The sequence below is a fragment of the Heloderma suspectum genome, chromosome 1 (genome assembly GCF_057233095.1).
Source record: "Heloderma suspectum isolate Gila_16-S chromosome 1, 16-S_ref, whole genome shotgun sequence".
In the NCBI taxonomy this organism is placed as follows: domain Eukaryota; kingdom Metazoa; phylum Chordata; class Lepidosauria; order Squamata; family Helodermatidae; genus Heloderma; species Heloderma suspectum.
This window is the reverse complement of record NC_139458.1, coordinates 258,418,266-258,431,536: the sequence shown is the minus strand read 5'-3', so window position 1 is coordinate 258,431,536 and position 13,271 is coordinate 258,418,266. Positions and strand designations below refer to the sequence as shown.

Genomic DNA, 13,271 nt, shown 5'->3' with positions numbered 1-13,271 from the left:
ATACCAAGATTCTACTTAGCTATAGTGGTTAATAGCTATTGGTAGACCTTGCCTCCATGAATTTGTCAAACCCGGGGGTGGGTTAACCTATGGCTTCCCAGATGTTGTTTGACTGCTGCTCCCATCATCCCCAACCAATGGCCATGATGACTGGGGTTTATGGGAAATGGAGTCCCACAACATCTGGAGGGCCAGTGGTTCCCCACTCCTGATCTAACCTTCCTATAAAGCTATCCAAGCTGGCCTCCATCAGTGCATCTTGAACATTATCCCATAAGTTAATTGTGCAATCTGTGATGAAATGATTCACCTGTCCTACACCTATGGTCAATTGACTTCATTCGGTATCCCCACATTCTAATATAATGAGAGGGTGGGAAAATGTCTCTGTTGCTGTCTCCATACTGCGCAAAATTGTATAAACCTCTGTCATGTGTTGCCCCAGTCATTTTTCTCTAAACAAACAAGCCTAGGGGTGCAACCCTACGCATGTTAGCCAGAAAAAAGTCCTACAATTCCCAGCACACTCCATTCAACTATGCTGGCTGTGGCATGCTAGGAGTTGTATGACTTTTTTTCTGTCTAAACATGCTTAGGATTGCGGCCTAATCCATTTTAAACTGTCCTTGTAGGGAAGGTCCTCCAACCCCTTGATCAATTTGCTATTACTAACCTGGAAGTAAGCTCCATTGGACTCCACGGTGCAATCTACAAACGTGAGTAGACAAGCATAGGATTGCAGTGTTAGTTAACCTTCCCTGTATCTTCCCCGTCTCTGATATCCATTGTGAGAAGGGATGACCATTGCGGCACCACAGGGTTACATGACGACACAGAAAGTTGAACTCAGAAGTTTTGGTACTCTTCTCCAGTCCTGTTTAACTTCCCCAAAGAGCGGAAAGGTGCAGGAGGCATGATCCAGGAAAAGGAACCAACATGCGATGGTGGCTTTTATGCAACCATCTCTACGGTCTTGCTGCAGAGTTCATGTGAAGGGAGAGGGGAGGTCAGAACGAGTGGTGCTCCAGGAATACTGTGCAAGCAGATGGCCCTCTCTTTGTGGTCCTTTGCCAGCTGGCTGTTGGCAGCTTCCCCCTGCCCCTTTAATGCTTAAATTGATGCAAGGGAGCAACTAAGCAAAAGTTACAGTGCTGTAACTGGCTTCCTGGGCTGAATCTACACACGGCAGTTATACTGTTATCATACCGTTATCAGAACTATTGGTACACACGACACCAATGGGCACCAATAGTTATGCTAATGGTATGATAACGGTATAACGGCTATGTGTAGAGTCAACCCTGATGTCATTGCCTCTTCAGGAGCATGGAACTGCACTTTATTCAGTTTCCCCTTTGCAGTAGGTAGCCACAAGGAGGCAGTGATGGTGAGAGTCTAGTTAACAGAGGAGGAGTCCTGCTGGATCAGAACAAAGGTCCATCTTGTTCTGCATACAGTTTACAACATAGGTCTTCAAGAACTATGATTTCCCCCACCCCTGCCCCTCTCTTGGCCTTTAGAAAGGGCATGAAGACACATCTTTTCTATTTAGCCCTTTGAAATCTGTAGTTTTAACAGTGTAATGTTTTTAATGTTCTTGTTTTTATTTTTATTTTTAAATTATTGTTCACCACCGTGATGGCTCTTTAGCAGATAAGGTGGTATATACATTTTAATAATACAATAAATAAATGATAAAAAGTGGCCAGTTAGATGCATCCAGGTAACCCAGAAGCCCTGAAGGCAACGCTGGCACCCCTGTGTGTGCTGATAGCTCCCCAATAACTGGCATTCAGGGGTATACTGCCACTGACTCTGGGTGTTCTTCCATTTACTTTCCATAACCAATTGCTCTTGATAGACCTCTTCTTTTAAAGGCCAAATGAAACAGAACATGGGAGATCAATTATTGGATCTCTCAACATTTTTTTCAAAGTTTAAAAGTAGCTGGGGGGTGGGTGGGAAGTTGTCCCCTTGCCTAGCCGCTATCAGGTCTGCTTGGGGGGTGGGGGAGAGGTGACCATATTGTACCTGCCTTTCCCTGCCTCCCAAATGAGAGCATTAGTAGCTTGGGGGGAGATTTCTATTGGGAAAATGGAGTACGAGGAAGGGGTTACGTTCCCTTCCCCCACAGTGCCATCATCACAACCTAAGCCACAGGGGCCCTTATTGCTTGTTTAATGTTGGCATCACATTGAGTTTGGCCCTAACCTAGTGACCATTCCCACATGTTGTGGCAGTTCCCATCACACAGGTGTGTCATCCTTTTTGCACTCCCCTTTTGAGACTATCACTATCACCATTATCATCATCATCATTATCACCATCTCATAGGCCGGGTTCTCACATAACAACAACCCAGAGTATGGGTTGTTGTTGAATCGTGGGTTTTCCTTACCTGCAAAGCCTGCAGCATGATTTAACTATGGGTTGTTAACACGAACAACCCAGGAACAGAACCCATGGTTTGTTGTTGGGTTGTGAACTCTGCCCAAGAACTCGTCCAAGAACCTAATTACAAGACAGAGGTGAAGTCTGAGTTCCAACACACTCTTTTGAAGCCAAAGAAAGATGGCACTGGCGGGCAGCACTCTACTTTGCAGCAGGCCCACTTCCCAGTTTAAAAAATAAATCAACTGAAATTTTAAAAAATGGGCAGGGAGCTTGGTAGTCACCAAGAGAGGTGTCCGTGGGCACCATGCTGGAGACCCCAGGCTTAGACTCAAGGGCGCGATGGAGAGGACAGAGATAATTATGGGGGAAAGGGTGCATGCTTGTGTAGATTTGTGCATGTTTTGGGCCAGACCATGAGCTCTTTGGCTCAGAGACACCCCCCTCCAGGAAGTCTCCCCACATCTGCTCTAAGCTGCTGCTAGATGTCATTACTGAAGCTAAACCAGAATCTTTGGCTTTGGATGTAGCTGCATCCCACTACTAGCACGATGTGATGATGGGTGACAGATAACTTGGAGTAAAACTAATTTACTCAAGGCTAAAGGCTGAAAACATTGAATGTGTGTACCAACCCTAGGAGGGTTGTTCCAATGTTTTATTCAGTGCGCTTCCAGTCTGCTTTGACATTGTTGTTGCCTCCTCTGTTAGGTATTGAAGATTGTGTCCCCTCATCACACAAACATTGTTTAATCAATACTGCTCTTCTGAAATTATCAGCACTTCAGAATTATGCAACAGGGCAGTAACTCCAGTTTTCATTTTCTATCAGAAAGAACACTGCAGGCCCTGGTGGTCTCAAAGCTTGACCTTGGAGGAGCCCCTGGAAATGATGGCCTCTAATATTCTCAGCAGAGCCTACACCATGCCAACAAGGTTTGCATGGCAAATTAGCCTTGTGTCAGATGGATTGCTGCGGATTTGAGTTATTCATTCATTATTTAAGAAAACTGCACTGGCAAAACAGTTTGCTTACAACGGCACAGTGAACAGCATGTGCTCTTTTGGTTTCTGAGCAGCTGTGTTGCAGGATGAGTCAGGCACACTCATGGAAGTGAGAATAAAAAATGTGAGTCAAACGACACGGCTTTTTCACAGAGGCAGGGAATAGAATCCAGCTCTCTGCCGACACATAGAGCTGACGAAAGCACCATTCCTGTTGCACCACATGACTCTCTCATTAATGTATTCATTTTTATCATTACTGCCATAATGCACACACAATGGGTATGTTTAAAAAAATTATATTCATACTTGGTGATCATGCTTCCCTATTTTTTTTTTATGATGATGTTGACGACAACGATGATGGTGATTTTATCGTCTTCATTGTCATCTTCTGAATTCAGGGAGCATTTAAAAAGAAACGGCTACTTCAAGCAAGCAACACCCAAGGGCAGAACAAGTAATATTCTCTATTGATGCTGGAGGATCATGATATTAAATGTATATTTCAGGCTGAACATGAATATGTCCAGAAAAAAGGGGGGAGGAAAAGCTTTAATTGTGTCCATGCTCATGTACTCTAACACAATCTCCCAAGAACAACAAACGAAACCAACATAACCAAGGCAGCTGCCCCCATCCTGGTGGCCTCCAGATGCATTGAACCACAGTTCCTATCACCCCCAGCCTCCATGTGCGGTGATGGGGGCTGCAGTCCGACACATCTGGAGGCCACCAGGTTGGAGAAGGTTGGAACAAGCACTCTCAGCTAACAAAACAGGGAAGAGCGAACGGTGGTGCTCACTTGCTGGACCCAGACAGGATGCATCACGAATTTGTTCAGGCTTCTTTGCTCTGCCCTCCTTAAGGGCTCCAAACAGGAGTCACGACGGAGGCCTGATGCTTTAAGCTGAAAACCACAAGTAGACCGTACAGCTTGCTTATTTATGATTACATTTTAAATCCACCCTAACAAACTCAGGTCGGCATGGCTCTCCACTAACGATGCATGAGTTCATTTCAGCTCATTTCCCCCCAGGATTTACCTAGTTCACCCTTCTGAAACAAACGCAGTCTCAGGCGCAATCTGAGGATGACGTCTGTACATTTCCAAGCTTGCGGTGTGGTTCATGGGCCCCCCAAAATGTGTTTGATAGTATGCATGCATTTGAAAAATGTGCATGAAAAAATAAGCACTTCTGAAATGTGCACAAATACACTTTAATCAATGGGAGAAGAAAGTCTGCATTTCAAAGATGTGCAAAACTGATTTGGAAAAATACGCATGAAAATACGCGTGGATTTTCATGTGAAAAGAAAAAACAAAGCTGATCTGATATGGACTCAAGTTGGAAGGACCTTTGAGATGGAACTCAGAGAACTTTGGAGAGCTTGGGTTGTGCTGATTCACGCATTCCTACTTGCCACCCACCCACTTTATCCTCCCAAGTGTTAGGTTAGGCAGAGAGTGTGTGTGTGTGTGTGTGTGTTACTGGATAAAGATCTCTCTCTCTCTCACACACACACACACACACACACACGTATGCACACGCACACACTCACACATATTTGAGCCTGGTTCTCCCTGGTCTAGGTCCAATGCATCAGCCACTACATTATGCTGGTCCTCATCCTCCAAAGCTCTGCAAGTTGCAGAAGCTCCCAGTACATGAACTTTGATTTAGATAGCTGTCAGCCACACATTACTGATGGAATGGAGGGATAGGCAGGTTGCTTTCCTGTAACTGTCGTTCTTTGAGTGGTCATTTGCGCATTCACACAAATGGGCTCTGCACCTGCACTGAGCCTCATTCGGGAAGCTTCTAAAGCTAAGGAACATTTTGGTGGGAACCCTCCCCTTGCACATGTCCCAGCGGGTTCCCGCCCATTCCCTCAGTTTCTTGAGCCCGCCTAGTGTGGCCTCAAATCTGAGGGAAAAGCACACTTCAGTACCAACATCGAATTCGACATTGACACCAAAATGGGGATGGTGGGTGGGTTATGTGAATGTACAGATGACCACTTGAAGAACTACAGTTACAGGTAAGCAACCTACATTTTTTCTTCGTGGTCTCTGTGCATCACACATATGGGCGACTATCAAGCTCACTTGCTGGTTGTGGGTAGGTGTCTCACGACAAAAGCGATGACAGTATGGCTCACCCAAAAGCACAGTTGGAATGTGCCTGGACATCCAGTTTGTAATGCTTTACAGACATTGAGGGTTTTTACCATGTCACCACTTTACATAAGTCCAACTGTGGCACATCTTTGACAAAGGCTGTAGACATGGCAACCTCTCGTGCAGAATGCGCCCAAACATGTATGCTCTAAGCCTGATAAGTCATAGGCTAAACCAATAGCCTGCACAAGCCATGAGGACAGCCTTTGAGAAGAGACAGATAAACCCTTCTTGGGACCACCGAGCATACGAAAAGTCATTGCGTCCTACGGAAAGATGCTGTCCTTGACTTATAGAAGGCCAATGCCCTCATTACATCCAGAGCATGCAACTTCTGTTCCAGGTCAGAAGATGGATCTGGGAAAAAGGTCGGAAGTAAGATGGATTGGTTGACACGAAAATCAAAGACCACTGTTGGCAAAAAGTCAATGTCTGGTCTCAGGTCAACTTTGTCCTTGTGACAGATCAGATAGGGATGATCAACATGTAAAGCACAAATCTCACTGACACATCTGGAGGATGTGATGGCAACGAAAAAGGCCACTTTCCACGATAGCAACTGAAGATCTATCGTGGCCAGAGGTTCAAAGGGTTTTGAGAGGAGAGCATGTGAAATGACAGAGAGACTCCACTGAGGCACTGGAGTTCTCATTGGAGGTGCTACATTCTTTAGGCCCTGTAGAAACTGACCAGTAGTAGGATGAGTGAAAAGAGAAAAACCTTGAACTTGCCCCTTATAGAAAGAACAAAAACTGCCAGATAAATCCTTATGGATGACAGTTTTAAACCTTTTTGAAACAAGTGATGAAAAAACAAAAGAACATCTTCAATCGATCCCTTAAGGGTATTGAAACCATGGAGAGATGCAAACTTAAAAAACAATGACCACTTAGCCACATAGGATCGATGCCTAGCCAGCTTCCAAGCCACATCCAAAACTGCCTGGACTTCCAATGTGAGTGGAGTACCAGTACTTACTGATAATTCCTCCAGGCTGTGAGTTTCAGGGTGTTGAGATCCAGATTCCAATCAGGCATTAATCCCGAGAAATCAGATCCGAGGAGTGCAGAAGGCAAAGGAACTGCCTTTTTGACAGGTGCAGCAGAGCTGCAAACCACAACTGCCTTGGCCACCAAGGAGCGATCAAAATGCAGTCCATCCTGTCATTTGCTAGTTTCTGAAGCACCTTCAAGAAGAGGGGAAAAGGAGGGAACAGGTAGAACAGTTTCCCGTGCCATTGAAGTTAAAGGCATCACCCAATGATGACTAATCGAAGATGGGGACTTCCATGACTGTTGCACCATGTCGGGAGGAAGGGAACCACTACCAGTTTTGACGATTCAGTATGGACTGTATAAAAAACAGGGTCCTGAACATGCTGCTCCGGTTGCTGTACTTCAATACCCAACGAATGGGCCATTCTGCTAACCGGTTCAGCAGAACTAAACACGTCCTCCAAAGGAGAAGCTTCCTCTTGCACACCAGCTAAATCATCTGGAGAGGGAACAGAAGGTGGAAAGGAGGAGTACAAGGAGGAATCAGATTGGTAATCATCAGCCGAATAATGAGGCGAAGATGGCCCAGAAACCAAGGCCGGAAGAAGAATCGGTCGCACCACAGGCAAAGGCGGCAACTGTGCTGGCTTGACTGACTCTGTACCAGTGATGATGAGGAAGGAGGCACAGGCGGAGGTGGAACAAACTCGTCTCCTGATGGAGGATGAGAAAGAGTCGCCAACAGCTGAGGATGGTATCGAGGCAAAGCTGCCCCAAGGTATCTTCACTGATCATAATAATATCTTCGATCCCGAGGACAAGGCAAATCTTCAAAACATAATGATGTGGAGATGGGTAAGACCACTCGGAACTTCTATCCCAGTTGTCACGAGGAGACCTGGACTTTTCCCTATACTGGTAGTCATAGCGACAGTCACCAAAGGGAGACTTGAGTGACTCCGAAAAAGGGAAATGGCGATGTTGGTCCCAAGGAGGGGATGATGGTCGATGTCAAGGAGCCTCATCTCTCAGTGAAGATGCCAACTGGTGATCTCTTGATGGATAAATTTCTCAGTCCCAAGACATGGGCTATAGAGGTGATATCTCCAGAATGTCACCTTCCATTGCCATAGAGATTGGTTCGACAACAGAAATGCCCAGCACCAACAAGAGTACCTGGATGGGTGAATTCAGTATAGGAGGGGGTGTTGGAACTTTAGGTTTTGAAGGCTTATCACCAACCTTCTTCTTCCTTTGTTTTTCATGGCTATCAGATCCCGACTTTGGAACCTTAGCCTTTTAAAAAAATTTTCCTTGCTACTGAGAGTGTTAAAGAAGGCCCCAGAGTCAGAGGGTCAGCCCATTCAGTGGAACCCAAAGGACGAGGAGACGATGGCTTTGACAAAGACATAGCTGCTGCTGTCTTCTCTGTTACACAGGAGTCGGCCAAATTCCTCGTATCTGTGGCCAACAAATCCCTCCTCCACAGCTCTGCTTTGAGTCTATCAGATCTATTTTTCCGTGCCTGTTTAGTGAATGGTTGGCATAAAGAACAAGCATTGGGTAGATGGCCCTCACCTAAACAAAAAAGCAAAGAGAATGATGGTCAGTGGGGGGCCACTTACTCCTACATTTGACGCATTTGTGGAATGGGGCCTTTGTGGCCATATGAAGACTGCAGCAGTGGTAGATGACGAAGGATGAACAAACAGATGATGGATTATTTATTTACTTTTAAATGTCAAAAAAAAAATCGAAGACCAATGACAAAAAGAAGAAAAACAGAGAAAAAAACAGCAAAAAGGACCTCAGCACCAGTGAAAAAACACTGACAAAAAAATTCTCCATGCACGGAGGAAGCTCCCAAAGAGGCTACGGCTAGGCAGTTGAAAGAGAACTGAGGGAACAGGCAGGAACCCACAGGGACTTGCGCAGTGGATGGTGCGGGAGGGTTCCCGCCAAAATATTTCTCAGCTTTAGAAGTTCCCAAACCAGGCTCAGCACAGGCACAGAGTCCATATGTGTGATGCACAGAGACCACAAAGAAGAAATGGTTGTTGTCACTTGACTTTGCATGCTTGAGCCATCCTGGGGGATTTGCAGTGGCAAACAAAAATCGAAATCTGAAAACTGGCAGGTCTACTGAGATCAGCTGCCCGCCACCAATGCTAAGTCTCTCTGTGTCAGTGTTGTGGATTAGGCTACCCATCTGTCATGCTGCTGTACAGAAACATCCCGGAATCATGTGCTGAATATCTGTTTTCGCCTCATCGCCTAATATAGTGTTCTCACCTCCTTTTTGCTCATTTTCCTCTTGATTATGGAAACAGTAGCAAGCATAAAGTGTGAAGTGTGTGTGTGTGTGTGTGTATGAGTGTGAATCTGAATGCAGAGTTAAACCAGGGGAAACATTGCAAGCAACGTTGAGAAGCGGGGGCGGGGGGGTGGAGAGAGAACTTTCCTCAATAAATGTATGCAAGACTCCAAATTTTGTAAGTGACCTGCATGTTCAACAGCATTTCTGCTACGTGTTCAGCAGTCCAAATGATGTCAAAAGCTGGTGTAGCAGGAATAAGAATGGGCAATTTTATGGGAATGCTTTTCTCATTGAAGAAGAAAGGCCACCATAGCTTAGAGGTAGAGCACCTGCTTTTCATGGAGAAGGTCCTAAGTTCAATCCTCAGCATCTCCAGATAGGGCTGGGAAAATCCCCTGCCTGAAACTCTGAGAGTTGCGGCCAGTTAGTGTTGACAGTACTGGGCTAGAAAGACCAATGGTCTCACTCAGTATTCCTATGTAAAACACATACTTTGGATACTAGCAGTCAAGTAGTGTAAAAAACATGTTTCTGGAGCAAAGGTTGGAACCAGTGAGTGAAACAAGGACAATGGGTTGGATTCAGCAAAAGCCTTCTGTGGATGGAAGGAAGGAGAAGGACTCCTTCTGTCAGTGGGAGGCTTTGATCCTGAGGTCCCCATTGTCCCCTCAACATCTGCTCCAGAGGGTTGGGGGACTCTCTGGAATAGTCTTGGATGTGGCACTGTAGGAGGGAGGGGGCACTGCCAAAAAATACCTCTCCCCTTTATACCAGCAGGAGTGCTCTGAGAGGAACTCTGCTCAGGGTCAATCCTCCTGGTGGAATAAAAACTCTGGATCCAGCCCTCTGGTTGGATCCAACCCAAGTTACTTGCACTTATGTCCCATTGGAATCAATAGGACACGTTAGCCTTGACTTAGGTCTAATGTTCTAGTGCAGCCAGGACTCATAGGGTTGAAGCACTGGGATTCTTTGACTAGCAGCGACGATGATGTCATCTGCCCCCACCCCCAAACACACACTCTTCCCTGAGTTTAGCTTCAATCCTTTCCATAGTTGGAGGGAAATAAATTTCCCCAGCAAAAAAATGTTGTTGTGAGCTATCCCCCAAAATATTTTGAGGTGGCTTATGGCTTGACCAAAGACCTGCTCCTGGTGGAGATGAAAACTGCTGGAACTGGTTTGTTGATATGGATCAACACAGCTGCCTGCATTTTTGGCCTCTCCTTGGGGGCGTGGCTACAGGGGCTGCCAGGATGAATGCCTGTACTTCAGAATTTACCACTACACCACTGCTTAAATTCCACTGATTTCTATGGGAACCACATTCAACTAACTTAGGCTGGATCCAACCCAATGTTCTGTTGATGGGTGCCATTATTAAAAAGGATGGAGAACCACTGCTGAAGAGTTTGATCACCCATTTTCTGGCCTGAAACCAAATGCCTTAGAATGCAGCATACGTCCGTCAAAGCCAAACCAGTATGCTGCATTCTAAGGCATACTGAATGCCTGTATGTCCTCAACCAAGCCTCACCCAAGTCATAATACTACGGTCTCTGCCATTGTGTTTTCCATGTCTCTCACACCTCAAATGTTTTTTCTTCAAAGGGGTTCGTTCAGCACCCGTGGAAAAAGATGATCATGTTGAAGAAATGGTGAGTAGAAAAACTTCTGTCTATGTGAAATGAATTAAATTACCCTTCGCAGATTAGCAGAGCTTCTCACATGCTCCAGCACACCCATGTAGTTCCTCCACACACTGGCATCCCCACTTATCTCAGTGGAGAGCAGCTCCTTGGCTGCAAAGGAGCGAACCTTCAGAACTGCCCACCTAATCGAGTGAATGGGGAGCTCTTGTGAGCAGGGGAGTTTGGTAGCCTTAGTGGAACCTCTGTGGCCTCAAGAAAACTTTGGTTAGGCATGTGTATTTGAGGTTGTGCTTTGCAAGGATGCTCACACAAGGGGAATCCCACACTCCCCCCCCCCAACACACACAAAAGCTTCTCCTGAGTGTCAGGGGATCCCCAGGAATGTCCTGAGACGTGGGGTGGGTGGCTGCAGTGGGAAGGGGCACTGGGGAAAATTGGGCCGGGGCAGCGTGCACGAGCAGGCCTCCACTAAATTCCCTCCATTTCCTCCCTCTACACTACAGCTACTTTCCTGAAGGTCCTCCAAACCTCAGGGGAGGCTTTCGGGGGGGGGCACAAGGGGGAGGGGATTCCTCCTTGCACGAGCGCTGCTTGGATACAACCCATTGTGCACTGTAATCCCCGAGGCTACGATCCTGTACCCGCTTATGTGGGAGTAAGCCCCATTAAACGCAGTGGGGTTTACTTCTGAGTAGACGTGGCTAGGACTGCACAGTTAAGGGTCCCCCCCCCACAGGTGATACTTACAGATCTTCTTAGCCTCTCATCCTGCATGCCCTGAGGCTTCTTAAGTCGTGCTGACGGCCCTGGAATTTGTGCAGCCCTGCAGCCTTAGGGTTGGATCCAGATTTAAACTGGATCAACTGCATTGGCGGTAGCGTACTTCCCCGTCCCCTCCTTCCCACGGCGGGGCCCTCCAGCCCCCTGAAAATGCTCCACAGAGAGAGAGGACACCGTGCTGAATGGGGTGAGCTGGGGCGGGGGGGAAATCCCTAAAAACCGGGTAGAGGAACCTTCTCCAAACAGCATCCTTCCTCTCGCAGAAAGCAGATCCTGGATTCAACCCTTAGTCCGCTGTGTGCCATTCTGAATGTCACTAATATGGTGCACAAAAAGAAAGGGGGGTATTTAAAAGCTGAATGTACAGTCTAGTTTTTCATTCGGCTTAATTATGCAATAAGCTCAAAAATCAACTTAAGCATCACTTGTCGGAGGGGGGGTGGAAATTGGCCTCACATGTTATGCTTCCTCTTTTTTTATCTTAGCATGTACTGGATATTAGACTGTTGGTAATGATTTCGCTTAATGAGCTGACAAGGACTAAGGCTGCCATCCTAAGCACACTTCCTTGCGAGTATCCCCTACTTAACACAATGGGTCAACATGTGGAAGATGGGGTGTAGAGGCTTTCACTGTGTGGGATGAAAGGGATCTAGAATAGCCCAACTAGTAAGAAAAGCAGTAATGCAGCGTATGAAGAGAAGGTAGCTGGATTGCAAAGTGGAAGATCACTAACAATTTACTGTTGACTGAACAGTTTCAAAGTGCGGGCTGAGGTGAAGAATCACTGCCTGTTTTCTTTGAGAGGGATCTGAGACCTGGGCTTACCTATTGACATACATCTGGCAGGAAGAAGGGAAGCTGCCTTATGCTGAATCAGGCCATCGATTCATCTAGCCCAGTATTGCCAACACTGACCGGGTTCAGACGATATGCCATGGCTCGCCATGGGTTATTCAACTCATAACGAGCTGCGGCGCCCATGGGCACCAGGTTGCAGATGCAACCCACACTCGAGGGTTGTTGTGTCATGCGAACCCAGCAAGTGCGGGTTATGCGAGGGTTAAACAACCTTCACATAATCCTAGAACAGAGCATGGGTTATGCAAAGGTTGTTTAACCCTCTCATAACCCACACTCGCTGGGTTCGTACTAGGGCTGTGCACCGCTTCGGCCCAAGGCCAGAACCCCGAGTCAAAGCGGGCCACTTCAGGCCACTTTGGACCCCTTCCAAGGTGAAGTGGAGGGGGCACGAAGTGACATAAAGTGGGTAGGGGGCTCTCTGAAGTGCTTCGGTGCACTTTGGAGCTCTGGTACCCTGGCCCAGCCATGCCGGTGCCTCCAGCTCCTTACCTGAGCCATCATGGGAGTCACCGCCACTGCTTCTACTGCCATCTCCACTGCTGCCACTGGCACTATCGCCATTGCCGCTGCTGCCCGCCACCACCAGCTCCTGAGCCCTGGACGCACGCTGGATCTTGTTGTAGGGAGTCGCCATTTTAAAATGGCAACTTGCCCAGGACTCAGAAGCTGGTGATGGTGATGACGGCAGTGGCAGTGGAGGTGGCGGCAGCGGCAGCGGCCCAGGTAGGCAGCTGGGGGTTTGCGCAGGCCGTCCGAATCCTATTCGGGTTTGGCACCAAGGCGGATCAGCCCCCCCCCCCCCATCAGCCTGAAGGAAATCGGACCCACCTTGGAAGCCCTGAAGCGGCTTCCTGCACAGTCCTAGTTCGTGCAACATGACAATCCCTAAGTGGGTGTTGCATATTCAAAATGGCAGCCGCGCACACCACAGTCTCGCCGTGAGTTAAATAACCCACAGATATTAACCCACCCACAGTTCACATGACACAACAGCCCACCGTGGTGGGCTGTCATGTCATGCGAACAGCCCCACTGACGAGCAGCAGCTCTCCTGGGTTTCAGACAGAATTCCTTCCTGGTCCTAC

The 13,271-nt window shown here is 47.2% G+C and overlaps 1 protein-coding gene across 1 annotated transcript in view; it reads left to right on the top strand.

The window, feature by feature from the left end:
- Nucleotides 1–13,271, top strand: part of CHGB (chromogranin B) — a 127,803-nt gene that overhangs the window by 104,519 nt on the left and 10,013 nt on the right. The window contains exon 3 of the mRNA XM_084825290.1: nucleotides 10,502–10,548. Coding sequence (XP_084681416.1) covers nucleotides 10,502–10,548 — 47 coding nt within the window. The remainder of the gene's footprint in view (nucleotides 1–10,501; nucleotides 10,549–13,271) is intronic.